Below are 20,894 nucleotides of genomic sequence, written 5' to 3'. Positions count from 1 at the left end.
CCAGAGATTTGATGTATGCCTCAGGTTAGAAAGGTCTCCAATAGACAGACAATGCTACAAAGCGAAGACAGATTTTGGGGAATCTCGTCTCAGAATATTGATCAACGTGGTATTTGGAAATTTGACAGAGAAAGGTGTGTACAGATACAACGTGGGGGGTTTGGAACAAGGATTATTTTAGCATGTAAGCGAGAAAAACATGCTACAAAATTTTCGACGGGAAAGGGAATCATTGGCAGCGGAGTAGACTCGGATCGGTCGCTCACAAGCCAAGGAACAAACGGGGTGTTGATCTCTGGACAATAAGCGTGTCTGTTTATTGGGTCTTGAAAAGTAGAATCGCGCAGTGGCCGAGATAGAAGTAGATAAAATGCTTCGTTTCTGTACAGCAAGCATGTTAGCTCTGACAATCGCAAGACCTCATCATGATACCATTGGACTGACCATGAGTGACGAAGCTTCCAAAGTTGCGGCCGACAACACAATGCCAAGTAGCGCCCTTTCGCGAATCAAACTGGACTACTCATCAGCGCCTGTAACGACGGGAAGGTGTACGATGGCCGGCGACGAACTTCTTTCTTGATGTACTGGGCAATATCCTGCGAGGTTGTCGTATTAGCCTCACGTTCCCACCTTCAAAGAGCGCCTGAGAGTTTAGGGCGCACATACCTTTTCAATGTGATACTTCTCCATGGCCTCGATCGCTAAAACTCCATCAGCTGAGGATTTCCCGATAGAAAACAATTGATCGTGCTCATACCAAGGGCGATAGCTTCTTGCTGCATGTCCTCCGTCTAATGAATAGTTGTGAGACCTCAGACTCCCCAGTTCACAACGGTTTATTTTCGCATACCATGTCGACGGACTTGATTTGAGCTGTTTAGAATCCGGTTAGTACGTTCCCTGCAGACTTTCTCAGGTTTGACTGACCCTCCATCTTCTCTTTCTTCTCGGTTGCCATTTTTGAAATGTTGTCGCAGAACCTGCGCTTGTCGGAAGGTGCTGTTATCGTTTGGGAGAGCTCAATGGCGCTTCGGGCGTGATAGCGTCGCGACCGATATTGGGGTTCACCGCCTCGACCCAGGTGACTACTAATTGCCGGAATATTCTAGGCTAGTGCTCCACAAGTAGGTGGATCCCGTCTTACCGCCCGCGGCGTACAAGACGCAAGAATTTTTTTTTCTGCTTGCTTCTTGCCTTCGACCACACTCGCTGAAGCCTTTTTGCAGCAGCGAACAGTCATCATGGAGAATACCAGGGTGTTTGTCAGTGGGCTTCCGCCTACCTGCTCAAATGAGCAGCTTCGCAGTCATTTTGCTGGCCGTTTCACAGTGACAGATGCTCATGTCTTGCCCAAGAGGCGAATGGGATTCGTTGGGTTCAAAAGCAATGAAGCCGCCCTGGAGGCCGTCAAGTACTTCAACAGAACGTACATGAAAATGTCCAGGATCTCGGTAGATCTTGCTCGACCGGTATGTGGCCACTTCCGCCAGCTGACGCTGCCTCATGTCTTTCTCCCTCTCTTTTGTGCCTGCGTTCCCCGCTGACCAGTTCAGTTTTTCTTGAGACTGACCAGTATGACCGTAGATTGATTCTCAACCTGCAGGGCGATCGCACCCTACGAAAAGGATGGATGCCAGCAATGATGTGGAGAATGTGCTCAAGCGTAAACGTGAGGCCGATGCTCAGCGCCAGGACCCCAAGTTGCAGGAGTATCTTGCCTTGACACAGGCTTCTAAGACAAGAACATGGGCAAATGATGATACCACAGCAATGGCTTTGGCGGCCGAGCAAGCCGCGACCCCAACTAATTCACAGATCCCTGAATCTAGGCCGACTGAAGAACTTCCTTCACAGCCCAAAAAGGCACGTGTGCAAGAACCAGTCAATCAAGTGGAGGATCGTCAAGTCGAAATTCCAGAGAAAATCGATTCAGAAGGAAGTCCTGTGGAAACCTCGGAACAACCTGATGAATCGCAGTCTGCCTCAGGGGAGGCAGCTCCTGTATCAGACAGTGACTGGCTGCGGTCCAAGACCAGCCGTCTCCTCGGTCTTCTTGACGAGGAGGAGCAGGCTGATTTTGACCAGCAGAAGGCTACCCGGCCCGCTGAATCACCGGTTTCTGAACAGGAGGAGTCTCGGACAACCGTCTTCGACGCAGGAATCCAGCCTCAGTCGGAACGTCAGGACATCTCCATGCAGGACGCTGACACTGGCGAGCCCTCGCCTGAGCCCGGAAAACCCGACCCAAACGTTGAGCTCATTCGTGATTCTGCGCGTCTCTTTCTCCGGAATCTGGCGTACGATATCACTGATGCGGACCTCGAGCCGATCTTTGCTCCGTTTGGGAAACTTGATGAGGTTTGTGATCCCTTCCTTCGTCCTGATTCAAATGCCCCTACCCACATTTCCCCGTCGTGCTACCATGTGCAATCGCGCATGCTCTGGCAGAGTGCTCGTATGATGATCATCCTGATAGGGACAGCTTATGCAAAAGCAAATGATGTCACCAGGCGAGAGATTTTAGTAGATGCTTCTCGGTTTGCTGAAGAGCCTTATTCCAACCTCACTGAACAACCGATTCAAACTTCCTTCCGGATCGTGTGCTGATTATGAGATAGATTCACGTTGCTTTTGACACTCGGACTGAAACCAGCAAAGGCTTTGCGTACATCCAGTACACGAACGCTGATGCGGCCATCGAGGCATATCAGGCTCTGGATGGGAAGCATTTTCAGGGTCGTTTATTACACATTCTGCCCGCAACGGCAAAGAAAACCTACAAAATTGACGATGTGGAACTGTCCAAACTCCCTTTGAAGAAACAAAAGCAAATAAAACGTAAATTGGGTGCCACTTCGTCCACTTTTAGTTGGAATTCTTTGTACATGAATGTGAGTTTAGCCTCCGTCCGTAAGACGTCCTGCTATATACTAATAGACGTGTAGGCCGACGCTGTCATGTCTTCAGTCGCCGACAGGCTCGGTGTCAGTAAAGCGGAACTTCTCGACCCAACGTCTTCCGATGCCGCTGTCAAACAGGCGCACGCCGAAACTCACGTCATCCAAGAAACGAAGGCCTATTTTGCGTCAAACGGTGTCAACATCGACGCATTCAAGGAACGGGAGCGGGGGAATACCGCCATTCTGGTCAAGAACTTCTCCTTTGGCGTCAAGTCTGCGGAACTGCGAAGCTTGTTTGAGCCTTATGGTCAGATCCTTCGGCTTCTCATGCCCCCGAGCGGCACCATCGCTATCGTGGAGTTTGCCAGGCCCGACCAAGCTCAAGCTGCGTTCAAGGGCCTTGCTTACCGGAAAATCGGCGATTCTATCCTCTTTTTGGAGAAGGCCCCGAAGAACCTATTCGACGGAACTGCGCAAACATCTACTGTGCCCGAGGTCCAGGCCAAGTCGCAAGGATTCTCCACATCAGATACCTTTGCCGCGGATGAGCCTGACACGGGCATCACTTCTACTCTGTTTGTCAAGAACTTGAACTTTACAACTACCAATGAACGGTTCTTGGAGGTCTTCCGTCCGCTGGATGGATTTGTCACCGGCCGCATCAAGACCAAGCCTGACCCCAAGAGGCCTGGCCAAACACTCAGCATGGGCTTCGGATTTGCAGAATTCAGAACCAAGGCGCAAGCTCAGGCAGCTCTTGCGGCTATGAATGGATACAAGCTCGATCAACATGAGCTTGTCATTCGCGCTTCTCACAAGGGCATGGACGCCGCCGAAGAAAGGAGGCGAGAGGATACAGCCAAGAAGGTTGCCGCCCGAAGAACTAAGATCATCATCAAGAACTTGCCATTCCAAGTCACCAAGAAAGACATCCGTGCGTTGTTTGGAGCCTATGGTCAACTTCGTTCCGTGCGAGTACCGCAGAAGTTTGACCGTTCGGCTCGCGGTTTCGGTTTTGCAGACTTTATCAGTGCTCGGGAAGCCGAAAACGCCATGGACGCATTGAAGAACACGCATTTGCTCGGCCGCCGACTTGTTTTGGAATTCGCCAATGAAGAAGCAATCGATGCCGAGGAGGAGATTGCAAAGATTGAGAAGAAGGTGGGAGAGCAGGTGGACCGAGTCAAGCTCCAACAACTTACCAGCGGAGGCCGTAAGAAGTTCACTGTAGGGGGGAGGAGAGGAGGACGAGGCCTAAAATTCCGTTGTCCTGACCCTTTTGAGGCCAGTTCCTCCTCGAGGAGAGAGATCGCCCTGGGGATTTGGGATTGGTCAAGAGCCGGTCAAACTGGAGCATCCCTTGCGTGGTGGGGGAAGAAGGACGAGACTCTCTACACACAATCCACGCTTTGTTGGACTAATCCTTGGATCCTGTCAATTATGTACCTGCACTTTTATTCAGAGAAAAGAGATACCCCCGAACACGTTCCTGCGGCTGTCAAGTTGACGCCCGCATTAGTTGAGATCCGCCTTAGCTCGTGTGCCTTTCTAAACGTGCCCTACTGCGGGATTCCCTTTTTGCCCTTTACAACCCTCCTAGTCAAGGTCTCCCGCCCTGAGTCCTACTGCCTGCCTCACTGAACCCCGTCTTCACAAACTCTAGACCGAAGAGCACACATCCACCGATCGTGTCAAATGGGGAAAAGAGCAAGATGAGCGATTTGACCAATGCTATACGATAGTGAGCGGACCAATCTCATGGTCCTTTGGGGAAAGCCTACATTCCAGCGCCGATTGCTGTTGAGGTGGTGTTGCATTCTTGATCTTTCGAGTTGACCTTTCGAGCAAATAGGGAGTGTTCGTCCATGGCTCAGCATTCCTGTTGACCTTCAATTGCCACTGGGATGAGTTGATGATTGTCAACAATGGCCAGGGAGATGGTGCTCGAGAATTGCTTCGTGCTCTGCAAAATCTCCGAACCGCTCATGACTGGATCGTGGCCGTCCAAGCATCCCTTGCGTGCGGGGAGCACTTCCTTCAAATCGTGCCCTTTCTGGTCTCCTGATTTGCTGCGGCAAGGATGAACAACGAGTTTCGTCCTAGTCTGCTCCGCGTTGAGTGCCTGGACGCGACGAAGGCTCGGTGGTACACAGGATCGGTGTTCTAGGAGGGTCAACGTTGGCGTTCGAGGGACGTGATGCCAGGCTTGATCGAACCTGAAGAGCAGTCTAGCAATGCTACCACTGGGACGAGGAGTACCACCCCTCTCCAACGGGGTGGGAAGTATGCTTCCCTATAAACACCATCGCGCTCGCTCTCACATTCTCTCTCCCAGGTTCTGACATTCTCTTCAAACCTCTGCGTTCTTCACCAGGCAGTAAGCATTCGGCGGCGCCTCTCAGTTTCCCCTCCTCTTTGGAATCTGTCATTCTTTTGGGTGAAGCCCGTCCTTGCCACGCTCCATGGCTGCCAACTGGCAACCCGAGTGCCTTGTGCCTCAGCATCAATCGTCCTTGGAGGGCGTGGGTAGCCACTCAGAGCGGGCCCTTCAGAACACGTCTGGAAATGTTCAGTCATATTCAGACGGTCTTGTCCACAATCATGTTGGCCGAGATGATCATCTTCAGCACTTGGCCTACAAGTATCCTCAGCATTCAGTTGCTGCCCATCCGGCTCATCAACAAGCTGTGGCCGCTCGACTGCATGCCCGGAGGATCCGTCGACTCAACCCCGTTGGGCCAAACATGGCACCTCGACGGGAACGACGAAGCTACCTCAAGTCCCAAAAATACTTGGAGTATCGGGCTCGTCCTCGGCGAGACACTGGTAAAGACGGCGAGCCTGTCTGGTCCGACGAACTGGAAGATGCTTTTCAGCAAGGTAAGACTCAAGTCCAAACCCACAACGAGACCTGTGCCATCGTACTGACACCTCCAACAATATTATAGCTTTGGAGGCCAATCCCCCCATGGGCAGGAGAAAGTGGTCTGAGCGTGGCAAATCCTATGGACGAAACGAGCTCATTGCGGAGTACATTTTCAAGTTGACTGGCAAGCGAAGGACCAGGAAACAGGTCTCCAGTCATCTCCAAGTACTTGATTCTTTCTTGAAGGGTGACCCGGATTGTGAGTGACAATCCCATATATGGAAGCTAATTGCTCGGAACGATGTTCAGTGTACTGATACTACCATATAACAGGGGAGCGCCTTGTTCGTGAACAGTCTACTGAGCGCTCCAGCGCGCACATGTCAGCAGCTGGCCCTAAATGGCGGGCCTCCGTCGATCATCAGGCGACAGCAAATCCCTATGGTGTCCATAGTCATTCCCAGTACCACTCCCATCACATGAGAGCAATGCAGCCTTATGGGGATCTACCACCTTCTCATTACACCCTGCCGTCCTCTATGCAGGAGGTCAGCACGAAGAACGTTCATGGCTTTGGTTTCGACATGTGGGTTAGTGCACCCCAACAAGCGAATCGGATCGATAAAGCTCTTCACACATACACACGCCTTCAAGGTGATTTGCACCATCCTAGTGCTCCTCCAATGCTCTTGGAAAACGTCAATGGCTGGCGTTCTTCGTTCCCTCATCTGGCTTCTTTGATTGATCAGCTCGATGGCCCCTTGGACTGTGACATCATCATGTTGGAGGTGAACCTACAGCTCATGACAGACTTCCCACCCTCGGGCTCTAAGCTTGGCATTCAGCTTGAATTGGACTATGGTCATCCTACTGCAGGAGATGTCTCCATGGTGAACCAGATGGAGGATTGGACCTGTGACACTCGCGTATATCAAGACGGTCGGGAGACTCGAGATAGCTTCCAACCTCTCTCCCAGCCGCAGTCAACAAAAGTCAAGCCCTTGTTTGAGTCATCTTGGTGGGCCAAACTGTTCACCGAGCTGACACAAGACAAGCGCATTGCCGAGGACTCTGGGCAACCCGATAGCATCCAGGAGAACGACGAACGTACTCGTCGCTTCCTGCGCTCTCTTTCAGCAGTACAGGAAATCCGCGCCATTCCTCCAAGCTCCCGCCGCCTCGCCAACCAATACCAAGGCGAGGCTTCTGAGAGCGAGCGTATGGCGATTCTTGTCTGGAAGTTCCGCCAGACCCGACCTGGAGACGTCGGCACCACCACCTGGAGGCGCCTGATTCCGCCTCCAGCGCGCGCTACAACCAACAGCCCTCACCCGAACTCTGGCGTGGATCTTCCCCCTTTGTCCTTGGACTCAATCCTGCTCAACAAGCCCCCACAGAGCGTGTACCAGACACCACAACCCCATGACCTTCTCCATCATCATCAACATCACCAGCCGAGCCAAGCCCAATCACAATGGCCGATGTACTCGTCCTCTCACGACAACGTGACAAACATGTTCAGTTCATCTAGTCATCTCGATTACTTATCCTCAATCACCAAACCCGAGGACACCATGGGTGACAAGACAGCCGTGACGTCCGTACTCGACTCTTATCCTGTCACGCTCGCCCCCGAAACTTCCCAGGCATCTATTCTCAATGTATCTAGTGGCGGGTCCATGATGATGAACATGCATGATTTGCCGCTCTCCCACTCCGGGATACCTTATATGAGCCACGATGGCAGCCACTACGTGCCATCTCAGTCGCACAATGTCCACCTACAGGACAGCCACAACGTGTTAAACGGCTTCTTTGGTGGAAACACCCAGTCTCTGGACGACATGAACAACGGCCAGGCTTCCTGGGCTGCACATTCGTCCTCCCTCGCCGGAGACGTTGGTACAAATAATTACCACCACCAGCATCACCACATCCCATACCAATCCGAGCACCACGCCTCCGTACCACGCGAGTCCCAACAACCACATAACTTTGACGGCCTCCTACCGTCCGAAGATCTCATGGACAAGCTTGTCGGACGCATGTCCAACAATCCCAGCATGCACGGGGCGGGCCCTGAGCATGGAAGCACTACCTACGCCGAGACCGGCAGCGTGGAAGGCGTGTGATCTGTTCTTCTTTTCTATCCCCGGGCATCGCTCGCCAAAATATCACCAATGTTTATTGCTAATGATAATTCTTATTGATTGCCTGTTCCTATTTTCTTTCTTTCTTTTTCTTTGGATTATCATCTGTCTGTTTTTACTATACCTCCTGTGTTTGCAACATTTTCTGCTTCTCAATATCGGTCATTGATGTACCAATTTCGCTGCATCCCAGCCTTTCGACCTTTTGACGTGTGATTTGTCTCATTCTCAGTATCCCTCTATCTTCACTTCCGATTCTAAATCCTTTGTGAGCCCTAGTCATTACGGGATATCACATTTCTCTGAAAATAATTTCAATTTCAAAAGCTACAAGTTCAATCAGACCTTCCACGCGGCTGCATGTGTAATCAGGAACGGGAGAAGTAAACTCCGATAAATGTTGGCAGTGACCCATTAGCTCAACCCCTTAGCTGCACTTGAGAGACTTTGATTCAGGTTTCATGCATGCTGCTTCCCTTGAAGCGCGAGCCTTGGACCTCGAGTTCACGCAGATTGTATTGCCAGAATATCTCGGTGCAACTCCGCCCTGGGCATGTCTTGTCTCGGAATTGTCGATCGCAGACCACTCGCGTCGCGTCGCGTTCGTGTGACAGCGGGCGCCGCCCCTTGAAATTCCAAGGCATAATACGATAGAGTTGATAATAATAGCAACGGAGACTATATTCGATCCAATGCTTCGTTGCAAGAGGTGTCTTGATGCAGGTAGTTCCTCGCGTGTATACTGGCATTACATCAACTCGCATGATGCACGTTCTGTCGTCTGCGGTCGCCCGAGCCCGAACCCGAGAAAAAAAAATGCATGCTGCTGTTCCTCTGCATATGACTTGTCAGCGGGTATGTATGTAATTGTCCGAGTTGCTCTGTGCGCTTTTTCTGCAAGTCACTACGCGGCTGGGGTTTCATGCCGCGCGCTCAGCAAAAAAAAACAGCACCCCTTGCAGAAGCTGATTTGCACGAGGAGGACGGTAGAATCCCGCGCCAGTAGTATGGTTGCCGGCCGACCGCCGCGACTGTTTTGTGTCACATTCGGTTGAGGGATAGGGCTGGCTGAGCCGATCGGTGTTGCCCGAAAGGGTTTCGTGAACTCTTTTGAGCGCACCCTTTCGTGCGAATCATGACTATTTGTTCATCTCCCTTTTCGCAATATTTCGATGAACACTGCAGAGTCGCCGTCTTTGTCGCAAAAGAGTGCAGAATCGAGGCGAAGTTTGTTTACCTGACGTTTTGGTACGCAAATGTCTCGGCATCCGGGCACAAGCTCAGCGCTGGAGGTTGTCCAGAGGAGTCATCTTCGTGAGGCCAGGTTTTGATCGCAGCATTCAACTGTTCAACTGATATTTTGTGGATGGTTGGGCAAAGGAGTGTGATCATCCGTGACGACAGACACTATTGCCAATCTTGAACATTTGGAGTCAAAGTCCAGTTGTCAACCAATTCCGCGAATCCAAACGGGTCTGAAAAGGAAGGTGAAAAGAACTGAACAAATCCGAGTTCTTTTATTTAGCCGGTAGTTGGAGACCTAGCCGTGGACCGTGTTTTCCATTTCCAAGATTACTTTGTCCGTACTCTGTTGCCAATTCTCGCTCGCGGTGGCTGTCCCGCAATCGACTTGTCAATGCGGGGTTGTTCTTTGGAGAAAACAGTAGCCCCGCAGCGAAAGGGTGTCTCCAAATTTTCCCGCCACTTGCTGCCCGCGGTTCTACTATTCAAGATCCGATGGACGCCAGGCACCGTAGAAATTGAAGATGAAATCGGGCACCTCTGTTCCAAGCCGCATAGTATCCGATTGGCCATGTCCTCATTGGCTAAGAAACCGATTCATGGAACATGAGAATTGTGTATGGCTGACGGTTCGTTGGAGGAGACCGGGTGGAGGTCCGCTGAAGAACCACTTCGATGTACCATCACCGACGCGCAATCGAGCGTCGGTTAAATGATAGGCACAATGCGGGTGCCTTGACGGAGTTTGACAACCGAGCCATGTGAATGCATATCGTGAGCGGGATATGTCGGTGGAATGCGAGCACCTACTACGATGTGCGCAGACGGAGGCCACGTTGCTATTCGACATCAGAGGCTTGTTTGAGTGACATACCAAGATTGCGTTCGAGCGACCGAAAAATAGTGTGAGGGCCCAGCCTGTCACCGGTCCAAATGTGCGTGCAAGAGAAGCCTGCGTAGTGTAGTAGTGTGTAGCTCTCTACTACGATATCACTCGAGCAGTGCTTAGGCCAAAACAGGAAATTGGGGGGGCGGTAAACCATCATTGGGCCGGGAGTCCTATCGAAAGACATCGGCATGCCGGTGTCCACTTTCCTCCTCCTTTCCTTATTGCAGCTCATGTTGGGTCCGACTCAAAAGTCGCTGATGCAATTCCGAGATAGCGGCCAAGTGTCGGAGCCCTGGGACAGCGCTGGCCTTGTTATACACACGTGTGCTCTCTTAGCACCTCCTACTGATATAGCCGGCGCCGGCGATTACAATGGGCCCGAGACGCATCAAGTGGGCCTTTCACCCGGGTTGGGAAAGAGGCCATTGTCGGGTGTGCCTTGAGTCTTGGGGTCCCCACGCACGGCCCTCGGGCGACAGTGCAGTCAAGCGATGACGTCGGTTGGAGCGAGCGCTTGCTCTCTGCCGCTTCCATTTGGTGGGGGAACCGGGCGAGTTTGCAGAATAGACCGAGGGTTGACCCGATCGTCTTGCTCGCCGCCCGTCGGGACGCTCTAGACTTTTGAGTCTCCTGGAGTCCTGGCCTATAGAGGAGGCAGCAGACGCTGTCCAACCTACAGCAGTGTATTACAAATGAGTACGCGCATGTCACAGCCACGGACAATTCTCGAAAACTTGGGGGCGGAACACACTGTACCCTTTCGGTTGATTGCAATCTGCCAGCACATCATTGACGGCCATGTTTTGATCATAATAATGACTGGAAAGCGCTCCTAAAGACCCATGGCCGTCTGCAAAGGGACTGGGACCCCGCACGTGAAAGTGGGATATGATGGCTGTGTTAAGACCACGCTACTCTCTTTGGTCGGGGACTTCAGACGCTGGAATCATACCGAGCAAAGAATTGAGCACTGCCAGTCTGCCAGTGCTCGCTGTACTCCCGAAGAGGGATAAAGACGGGAGCAGTTTAGCCGCAGACTATTTTAGCCGACGCACTGGGGATTGGTGGAGTCGAGGGTCAGACAACTTGGGACAGCGCCCCCGGACTGGAAGTGGGCTGTGGACTTGGGACAAGTTGGGAGTACGCATTTTCAAGCTGGGCCGGTCCAACAGTAAAGTGGAGAACTGGGGAAGACGAGGGGCAAGGCACGGCCGGCGGAAGGAAAAAAAAAGCCAAGTGGTTGCAGGTGAGATGCATGATGAATGGCTGGACAATTGATGACTACTGCGCACCGCCGGTATGTCGTTGACCTTTGGACCAGAGGTTGGCTCATCAATGAATCCGTACGAGGTCACCTCGTGGTCCTGGACTCCTGGTTCGGCAGAAGTAGCAGTTGGTCATTTTGGATAGCCTGTGGACTGGTGGAGTCGTGAGTGACCAGAGTATGGATGAGAGAAGGAGAAAGTGAGTCGAGAGGGGCAAAATGGAGGGGAAGAGGGTGGAGAGGTGAGCTCGGACTTTAGCCTGTGCGTGACCTCCGTTGGAGACGTGACGAGGGACGGCGACTGCCCAAGTCGGACGATTACAGACGGCAATTTGGGTGAGGGGCAATCGAAGACAGACGATGGAGAAGAAGAGCAAAAACTCAGAAAAAAAAAAAAGAGAGAAAAGAGGAAAGAAATCGAAGTGTTGGGATGAGCCCTTAAATTTTAGGTTTTATTGTTTTATGACCTTGTTCTGTTAGTGGATTCAGTCGATTTGGGCGTCAAGCGCTTCTTTTAAATTCAATTGCGCTCGCTCTCAGCTCACCTCTGCTCTTTTCTTTCTTCTTTTACCACTCTTCTTATTACTTCTCCTTCATTCTCCATTCCCTCCCACCAACACCCCATACACCCTTCAACATGTCTACTCCTACCATCAAGCTGAACTCGGGCTACGAGATGCCTCTCGTGGGCTTCGGTCTGTGGAAGGTCAACAACGACACTTGCGCCGACCAGGTTTACAACGCCATCAAGGCCGGTTACCGCCTCTTCGATGGCGCCTGTGGTAAGTGAACAACCCGACTTGTACTCGTCTTGCGCGGCATGCTGCATCAGCATGTGGGCGCCTGCGCCCACATCACTTCCAATTCAAGGTGCTTACAATCTACCACTTTAGACTACGGCAACGAGGTCGAGGTCGGCCAGGGTGTCGCCCGTGCTATCAAGGACGGTCTCGTCAAGCGTGAGGACCTCTTCCTCGTCTCCAAGCTGTGGAACAGCTTCCACGACAAGGAGCAGGTCGAGCCCATTGCTCGCAAGCAGCTCAAGGACCTCGGCATCGACTACTTCGACCTGTACATTGTCCACTTCCCCGTCGCCCTCGAGTACGTGGCACCCGAGGTCCGCTACCCCCCGGCTGGACCAACGCCGAGAACAAGCTCAAGCTCTCCAACGCCACCATCCAGGACACCTGGACCGCCATGGAGTCTCTCGTTGAGAAGAAGCTCGCCCGCAGCATCGGTGTGAGCAACTTCAGCCCTCAGCTGCTGATGGATCTCCTCCGCTATGCTCGCGTCCGCCCCGCCACTCTCCAGATCGAGCACCACCCTTACCTCACCCAGAAGTCCCTGGTCAACTACGCCCAGAAGGAGGGCATCGCCGTCACTGCCTACTCCTCCTTCGGTCCCCTCAGCTTCATCGAGCTGGAGATGCAGAACGCCAAGGACACCCCCAAGCTGTTCGAGCACTCCGCCATCACCTCCGTTGCCTCCAAGCACAACCGTTCCCCCGCTCAGGTCCTGCTGCGCTGGGCTACTCAGCGCAACATCGCTGTTATCCCCAAGAGCAACGACCCCACCCGTCTGGCTCAGAACCTCCAGGTCACCGACTTCGACTTGGACCAGAGCGAGATTGAGTCCATCAGCAACCTGAACCAGAACCTCCGCTTCAACGACCCCCAGAACGTAAGTTGATACTGCCCGGAGCACTCCACGATCCTGCCCGCTCGCAGAAGCTATGCTAACATTTTTCCTTCTTCCTCATTTAGTACGGCCTCGATGTCACCATCTTCTAAGCAATGACCGAAGAAGTGTGGTTATAAAATCGACGTTTTGTTTTTTAAGGATGCGATGCCATTGGACACATGTACATACCCTGATGAGACCCGACTCGATGAACTTCGGGCACCTCATTGTGTCTTAACGAGATGAATGAAAATATAGATCAACTGGATTGATAGAACCCGCCATTGTCCCTGCAGTAATCACCATTGGCTTTCTACTGCTTGACCATTATTTCCTTTTTGTGGCTCGTACGGTCGAGAGGCTGCTCGCGAGTTGTGTGATGCAAACAAGACACTCGGCCCGTGGCCCATCGGAGCTTCCCGTCCGTTTTAGCCGCCAAGAAGCCCATCAGAATCTCTCCGCACCCACTTTAAACTCCGCCGGGCCTCTTTTGATCATGATTCACCTCTTATTTTCCTTCACCTGCCCAATTACCACTCTTATGCAGTCTCGTCTGGCCATTGTCAAGCCGATCAGATGACCAAAAAACCAGCTCTGAATGTCTTGACTCGACTACCGGCTCAAGTCCACATTCGCGCACATCCTCCGCCGAGGAATCTTGCCGAAAGCAAACAGATCTTCGCCGCTCTGCAGCGCTATGGCGAGATTATCAGCTTTCGGAACTTGAAGGTTGGAGGACCAAGTCCATGCGCCATCGCCCCTGTATCTACATGTAGTAAAGGGCCATTTGAAACACTCTCGTCATTGACTAACTTTTCTCTCCTTGCCACCTCCAGTATGACATTCTCAACGATACCGAACGCGAACGTCCCCTCCTCGCAATCTTCGACTCCAACGAGGCCGCCGAGCGTGCCATCGCCGCATCCCCATTGACCGTCGACCTACCACCAAGAACATCACCGACGTTTCCACGAAACCCCTACGCCACGATACCAGGTCCACCCCGTTCCAAAGAATCCTCCAAAGCGTCATCCTCACCACCATCTCCTTCAGTATCAGCATCATCCCCAACCCCAACCTCAACTCAACCCGCACCGTCAATAACATGCACCATCGAAACATCCCGCCACAACTACGAGCGCGCCACCCGCCGCAACCCCTTCTACAGCATGTTCAACATTGACAAATCCTCCCCGATATACAAGGACATGCGCAGCGAAGAAACCGCGACCCCGCTGCCTGAGCTCGCTGATGTCTTGCAGCGCACGAAGAAGCCTACTTTTGCGACGCAGCGGTATGGGACGCGTGTGCATGCGCAGCGCTTGGGGGCGGACTCGCTGATGAAGTTGTGGAAGAAGGGTTTTGCGGAGCGGCAAGGGAAGGGGAAAGCGGAGAGGACTGCGAGAGTTGCGCAAAGTGAGAACATTGGTGATGAGGATGGGGATGGGGGGCATATGACCGAGTCTGGAGAGCCTGGGGCTCAGCTGGATGGTTCTGTCACGAAGAAATTTGATACTCATGAACGGTCATGACCTTGGGTGGACGGTGTGTGTGCTCTGCGGCAGAGTTGCGGGCGACTTTGCGCGAGGACTCTGACCAGCGATCATTTTTTTCTTAGGCGGGGGTAAAGTGCGGGTGTACAATACTATCTATGGAGGGTCTTATCAGATGCTTTGGACTTCTGTAAGACAGGATGGTCTCATGCTTCCGTACAACCATCTTGAGGAACTATTGAATGAGAGTAGTTGAGTCCCGAACTTCCTGCTGATGATGACGTATTGATACTCGGAACAACACACAAAGTAGTTGCGCTAAAATCTCCGTTACTACTTTACGACTCGAGCGGTGGGTTGTTGAAGAGAGCAAGCAAGAGCACCTCTTTACTTCGCTGACGTGGACCAACGAATGAAAAGCGCTTTGAATGTAACTTGGAGAGAGCAAGCAAAGTGAAGGTGGTTAGGACCAGCAAGCATATCTCATTCCTCATCGGAACCCTATCTTAGTGGAGACTGAGCAAAAACTGAATACACATGCGTCGCAGTTCCCTCGCCATAAAAGAGACGTTACCGCTGGAGGGTATCTCAAACTCGTACGTACGCTGTCGCAGTGAAAAGAGAAAGTGTTAGTCAATCGCTCACGGATCATAGAGTATTCGATACTGTCAAGAGGACTTGCGGAAGGGCTTGCATATAACATACTAGCGTCAATCTGTTTGATCTGAGGCAGCGCCAATCGCACCTTGTACCGGTAGAGGGCTGATGCCTCGGTCTGAAGAGGGTTGCCCTCAAAGTACACGGTTTCCAATTTTTCTTTATCTTTCAGCTCTCGCTCGAGCTCGTCAAAGCTCGCGAGCTGGTTGTTGGAAGCCCAGAGTTCCTCGAGGTTCTTCAAAGTCCCAAGGTGTTCAAGATGGGAGATCTGGTTGTTTGAGAAATCGAGGACTCGAAGGGTAGTGGTAGACTGGAGGCCAGATAGATCGGTAATCGCATTATGGGAGAGATAAAGTTCTTCAAGCTTGGGGAGGGAAGCGAGGCCGGTGATGTTCGTGAGACGGTTCGATTGAATGGAAATGATACGCAGGTTGGAGAGGGCGTCCAGGTTCTGTTAGAAGTAGGTTGTGCGTTTGATTAATACGGCCCAGAAGGTCCTGTTCTATACCGTGGTTTATATCATTCATACCTTCATCTCGGTGATTTTGTTCTTTCCAAGCCATAGTTGCTCCAGGGACGCAAGTGTTGCCAGATTCTCGATCTCCTGTAACCCTCAAGAATACGTCAATTGTGTTCAACACGATCTTTCACGTCAAACCAGCGCAGAGTACTTGACTGACCCGGATGCGGTTCGCGCCCAGTTCCAGATTCCGTAACTTATCGAGACCCTCGAGACCTTCAATTCGTGAAATTTTATTTTGCACGAAGTAGATATCGGTCAGTTTTTTCAGGTGGTCCACATTCTTGATGTGCTTGATCTTGTTGAAGCTCAGATCGAGGCTCGTCAGGTTTTGGAATTCGTCCAATCCTTTCAGATGCGAGATGAGGTTGTCGTAGAGGTCAAGTTCTGTCAAAGTTTCGGCGACATTAGAGGGAAATTCGATACGCGTGATTTGGTTTTGTCGAAGGCATAGTCTCTGGGATATGCGCGACCGTCAGCTTGGTCTTGACGTTTCACGAACGTTCGCTTCGAGAACCACGTCCTTATGACCCCGATGAGAATGAGAGAAGAGCCGTACCTGAAGATTTGTGAATCGCTCCAGGTGTAGGGCAGCGATAGACGAGACGCGACAATGAACGACGTCAAGATCCTGTTCACATGTCACAGATCGATCAGTTTTTGAATCCTCAGATCCTTGACGGGTCGCACGTCAATCAAAAAAGCGTCACACCAAGCATGACGATTTGTACTGACCTCCGCGTTCGAATCCTCCTCGGCGAGCAATTCTAACACTAGTCAGCTGCGGATTTCATGCCGCAAAGGGACCGCGGCACATGCGCTCCGGCCCAGACTTTACCTTCATCCGCGTCAATCTCCTCAACGGGCGGCGCTTCGGGATCAGAGTAATCTGAGTCCTCGAGTGCCTCTGGATTTGTGATCACGGCTTTCGGCTCCATTCTCAACTTGCCGTCCCAACCTTCTTTGTTTTTCATCGTGGGGGTTGGATGAGGGAAGGCGGTACGGTTTTGGAGACGGAGGGGGGGATGTGCTGTCATGCGATTGCGGGGAGGGGCGCCAGTCCGCCGTCCTGAAAGAGAACTCCCAAGTCGAGATGTGGAAGATGGAAAATTCGGCGCGGATAGAGACCTTTTGAAGTCCTAGACACTGAAAACGGAATCAAGGATTCTCAAAGCGCAAAGCAGTGAAAGCACTACAGATTTCGGAGTGTCGTGAGGAAGAGGAAGATTGACTGACGTCTTTGAGCTGACAAAGTCCGGGTTACGTCCCGTCTGATTGCAGATCTCCGCACTGGAAAACGGAGTGAGTCCAGCCATACTGTAGGGGCCTGGCTGCCTGGATATGGCATCACCACTGCACTGACAGGTCTTGGGGGAAGGGGGGAACAATACACTGAGATGTCTCTTTCACGACTGATATGCCTTCGAATGAATTGTTTCCAGGGGATTATGTACAGCTGAATGGGCACGGCGCAATACCAACCACGATGCAGCTCTCAAATGACCTCTTCCTGAAACAGTGCACAGAAGGACTCGATATGAGCTGCCCCATTCCTCAACTTATGACAGTTGCCATGTGTAAAAGCACAGATGTATGTATTCGAGAGAGCTGGAGGCAGCAAAGCAGAGGCAAGATAAGGTACGGGAGTCGCGAAGGGACGTAAGCTGGGTGAGTCAGAAATACATAAGAGGGGAAGACGAAGGGAAATAAGCATGAGAAACGCCTGCGTGACAAATGGAATAATGCAGGTGATGATAGAATACGGTGTTGGTTCAGCTGACTAGGAAAAGAATAATCAAATGATAGCGTGGCAGGGGAATCGAGTGAAGCGCAGGGAGAGATTTGTGAGCAACAAGAACCATCCCAAACAGTGAGGGGAAGGACTGAGGAAAATCGACCATGGCACTGGGCCATAGCACTGCGACCGGTATGTCCGTTCGACGTGGTAGAAAGAAGAAGTGAAAAGGGCCTCCAAGGACAAGCATGAAGAAATGTAGTGGCTGGGCCGACTAAGCGGACAGTCCTGTGCTGATTAAGTAGGCCACAAGGAGGGCGAAGGTTGCAGCATCATGGGGACCATGAGACGGGAAAACCCAGTTCCGAGCGCATATAAAGTCTGGGGGAAGCGAATCGAAATGTAATTGGGAACGAGACACGAAGTGGTGAAAAGAGAGATGGAGTCCAATCGACAAACCTTGTGGGCTTGCGTAAGAAGTGCTTGGAAATGAAACTGGGTTATTGTGCGTTATCTGGGCGAACCGGATGCTGCAAGTAGAAGAGTGCTTTTTCTTGAGACAAAAGTTAAGGAAACTCGGGGCAGGTAAAGAACGACTCGCTTGATGGGGGAATCTCGGGGCATAAGAAGAATCTGGTCAGAACGTGGATGTTATAGGGTAATGTCCAGTACCATGCTGACATCTTGAACTTCGGCCTGGGCCAAATCCTCGAGAACTGGGATCAAGTCCAACAGTTCGTTGTCATGCGCGTCAGAAAACCAGCTGCTGATAGGAATAGCGTGCTGAGGATGGAAGATGTACGAAGTGGGCGAATTGTCAATGATGATGGTCTCTCGCAAGTCACGGCCAACTTGTGAAAGATCCTGTGGTAGATGCTTAGAATGAGTTTTCTCATCCCGGAGGAAGAGGGAAATATTAAAGCATTACTACTGACCTTGACATAGTTTCCCTGGTGATTGTAGCAACTCTCCCGGAAAAGACGGTGGTGGATCACATTGTGAATGTCCAGCTGATCCAGTAGAGGGTCACCGTACTGCGACGTGCGCGAGATAAGTCAATTGTTTGCTAGTGACTGAAACGGGAAGTGCATTGGAACTCACCTTTGAAACAGACGCTGTAAACACGACGACTTCGTACAGCTCCCCAACCCGCTTCATGAACTGATCCACACCTGGGCGTTTGATCACATAGATATTGTGATACTGTCCTTCGATCTCGACCGGAATCGTGAAGTCCGCCCGCTCGAGCACCTATCGATGTGGCCTGGTTAGCATCAGGAGGTCCGCTTTATGTTCGAGTGACTCACACACCTTAAAGCTGCTATGCACGAGCGTCTCATCGAGGTCCAAGACTAAGCACTTGCGGTTTGCGAGGTGGGGCAGCGCAGGTGGCAGCAACCACTGTTGTTGCTGCCCTCTCTCCGCGGCGACCTCTGGCACTGGTGGGGGTGGGGGAGGAGGCAAAACGGTGACTGATTGAGAAACCTCCTCAGCTTGCGAAGGGGTCTCGTCCGTCTCACCAGCAACTGCCTTGGGGGCCCTTTCGGCGGTCGTAGGGATATGCGACGAGGAATCTTCCTCATCAACCTTGGCCATACCTTCTCGAGGTTCTGGTGCCACACCGTTGGTTGCGAATGCAGATTCTTCGTGCCGCTGAGAGCCGTCATTAGGGACCCCAGTTGTAAGAACATCGCCGGAGGTTCCGTCGGCCTGGGGGCCGGTCAGAGTAGAAGCAGAAGGTTCTGCTTCGCGAGAACGGGACTGGTCGCCTGCCAGTGCAGCAGCTTTCTCGTCCCCGAAGTCAGTCGGTTCCTTGGACACTGCTGTACTAGAGTCGCCAGCAGGGGTCTCGGTCTTGTCTGTCGCGGGTAGCCGGTTGGAGGCAACCGCCTGTTTAGAGGTCTTCTTGGGAGGCACTGCATTGTCATCGCCATCAACTTCTGGAGAGGTACAGCAGCTCAGAAACGAGAACAGTTTAGATCCTTTCTTCTGTAAGGGCTTCGAAGGACTGTTGGTCCCAGACGAAGTTGGCTGAGCCGTTTCTGGGCTTTTGTCGACGGTAGTCGCATCTTGCTGAGTCCGCCGCGACCTTCTACTGCTTGCCCGGCTACGTTCTCTCGCGAGATTCAACATGCTAACTCTTGATCCTCTCCGACTGGGATCGTCCTGAGTCGCCTCCGCGGCCTTCTCCGATGCCGATTGTTGGTCGGTTTTGGAAGACCTGCGAGACGGCAACGGAAGGTGTAGGCGGTTCTTCTTGGTCGGGGCATCTGCAGCAGCCATGGCTGGTGTAGACGAAGTCGGTGCGCTGGAAGAAGAGGCTGGCTGGGAGGTGGCGCGATCATTGGCAGCCGGGGTCTCAGCAACATTGGGGGCTGGCATCTTGGGAACCGAGTCCGAACCTGCGAGAAGAAGCCCATGTTAGTGACCGTGACTCTACGAAGTATAGACCTACTCAACTTCACCTTGCTGAGCAACCATAAAGAGGGACTATCTTACCGCCTTGGTCCAAACTGCTGGTTGCGCTTGTGGTCATGGGGTCTTTGCCTGTAAGCTCAGAGTCGGAAAATGAAGAAGGCGTGTGTTTGATTTTCTCTTCTTTCATACACAGAAGCCACAAACAGAGGGTTTGAATCAGTCCAGTGGGAGCTCAGGTTCAACCGATGCTATTATGGAACTGATGTAGCTTGCTCAGGAGCTTAGGAGGTCTGAATGCGGCTGGCTTGGCTGGTCAACACGCCGTTTGAAATCAAGACAGAGTTGGGTGAGCTGGTTTCTTTACTTCTGCCTCTGAACAGACCGGCGACTTAGTAAGGCCAAGGCTGACAGGAGCAGCCCAAGCAAAAGGCAGATAGCGACACGGGTGATGCTCAGACGAATGGCGATATAGGCGAGGGCGAGAGAGGAGTCGGGGATGTCACGTGTCGGGAGATTGGGGCCAGAGGTGGAAAGGTTCCTTCAGGGTGGGCCGCTTGTTCTGGAGCTCTCTCCATTCGAAAAGGTCCGGTTAGCACTGAAGCCTTGCTATTCTGGTCTCTTCCTGGCAGAACCTTTTATTGCCCTGACAATATGTGCATTAGATTGGATTCTTTGACTAGGATGCTACTTTAATTTACACAAGGTTGTCGTCTTCCGGGACCGTTCCTGCGACCTGCAGAAGCAGTAGTGTATGCTCCGGGGTCTGTACTGGTCTTGAGGGAATGCGTAGCTTCAGACCGAAATGTAGATGCATTGCTCTCCTAATCTCCTCCCAAGACACGTAGTAAAAGTGGGTCAGTAGTATAGCGGAATATGCGTTCTGTTCGACATCAGCTTGTCGGCGGCTACGCTCGCGATATCACCTTGAATCACACCGGCCGGAGTTTTGGTCGGAGTACCATCTTGGCCCTGGCGGGCTGGACGAGCATCTCATATGCCCGTGGGACCGGCCGTCACGCCGTGAGCCCGGTATTCTCATACGAACAATACTTGGAACGGTAAATTATGATCGTGCCG

General features: G+C 52.1%; 7 protein-coding genes across 7 annotated transcripts; 4 read left to right on the top strand and 3 right to left on the bottom strand.

Annotated features, from left to right (window-relative positions):
- Positions 1-316: 316 nt before the first annotated feature.
- N7539_007662 (dynein light chain DYN2) lies at positions 317-961 on the bottom strand (the record flags this gene model as incomplete). The annotated part of the gene is made up of 7 exons (XM_056937263.1): positions 317-381; positions 445-514; positions 573-599; positions 670-704; positions 761-794; positions 854-876; positions 931-961. 7 exons carry the CDS (start codon positions 959-961, stop codon positions 317-319), a joined length of 285 nt encoding a protein of 94 aa, XP_056788062.1.
- A 283-nt stretch (positions 962-1,244) lies between these two features.
- On the top strand, positions 1,245-4,544 carry mrd1 (RNA-binding ribosome biosynthesis protein MRD1; the record flags this gene model as incomplete). The annotated part of the gene is made up of 4 exons (XM_056937262.1): positions 1,245-1,472; positions 1,588-2,526; positions 2,622-2,894; positions 2,949-4,544. The coding sequence occupies 4 exons, from the start codon at positions 1,245-1,247 to the stop codon at positions 4,542-4,544; spliced, it is 3,036 nt and encodes a 1,011-aa protein (XP_056788061.1).
- An 821-nt stretch (positions 4,545-5,365) lies between these two features.
- Positions 5,366-7,901, top strand: abaA (transcription factor AbaA; the record flags this gene model as incomplete). Its single annotated transcript, XM_056937261.1, has 3 exons — positions 5,366-5,783; positions 5,852-6,028; positions 6,103-7,901. 3 exons carry the CDS (start codon positions 5,366-5,368, stop codon positions 7,899-7,901), a joined length of 2,394 nt encoding a protein of 797 aa, XP_056788060.1.
- Positions 7,902-11,951: 4,050 nt separating this feature from the next.
- On the top strand, positions 11,952-13,104 carry N7539_007659 (uncharacterized protein; the record flags this gene model as incomplete). The annotated part of the gene is made up of 4 exons (XM_056937260.1): positions 11,952-12,096; positions 12,208-12,431; positions 12,497-12,994; positions 13,078-13,104. The coding sequence occupies 4 exons, from the start codon at positions 11,952-11,954 to the stop codon at positions 13,102-13,104; spliced, it is 894 nt and encodes a 297-aa protein (XP_056788059.1).
- A 466-nt stretch (positions 13,105-13,570) lies between these two features.
- On the top strand, positions 13,571-14,526 carry N7539_007658 (uncharacterized protein; the record flags this gene model as incomplete). The annotated part of the gene is made up of 2 exons (XM_056937259.1): positions 13,571-13,756; positions 13,831-14,526. 2 exons carry the CDS (start codon positions 13,571-13,573, stop codon positions 14,524-14,526), a joined length of 882 nt encoding a protein of 293 aa, XP_056788058.1.
- A 444-nt stretch (positions 14,527-14,970) lies between these two features.
- Positions 14,971-16,638, bottom strand: N7539_007657 (putative protein phosphatase PP1 regulatory subunit Sds22; the record flags this gene model as incomplete). Its single annotated transcript, XM_056937258.1, has 6 exons — positions 14,971-14,988; positions 15,092-15,595; positions 15,674-15,748; positions 15,825-16,121; positions 16,224-16,295; positions 16,528-16,638. 6 exons carry the CDS (start codon positions 16,636-16,638, stop codon positions 14,971-14,973), a joined length of 1,077 nt encoding a protein of 358 aa, XP_056788057.1.
- Positions 16,639-18,050: 1,412 nt separating this feature from the next.
- psrA (putative general stress response phosphoprotein phosphatase Psr1/2) lies at positions 18,051-19,781 on the bottom strand (the record flags this gene model as incomplete). Its single annotated transcript, XM_056937257.1, has 4 exons — positions 18,051-18,263; positions 18,335-18,433; positions 18,501-18,650; positions 18,711-19,781. 4 exons carry the CDS (start codon positions 19,779-19,781, stop codon positions 18,051-18,053), a joined length of 1,533 nt encoding a protein of 510 aa, XP_056788056.1.
- Positions 19,782-20,894: the final 1,113 nt, after the last annotated feature.

The sequence above is a fragment of the Penicillium diatomitis genome (genome assembly GCF_028827545.1).
Source record: "Penicillium diatomitis strain IBT 30728 chromosome Unknown utg000010l_segment0_segment0, whole genome shotgun sequence".
Taxonomy (NCBI): Eukaryota; Fungi; Ascomycota; class Eurotiomycetes; order Eurotiales; family Aspergillaceae; genus Penicillium; species Penicillium diatomitis.
This window is presented reverse-complemented; position numbering and strand designations above follow the sequence as displayed.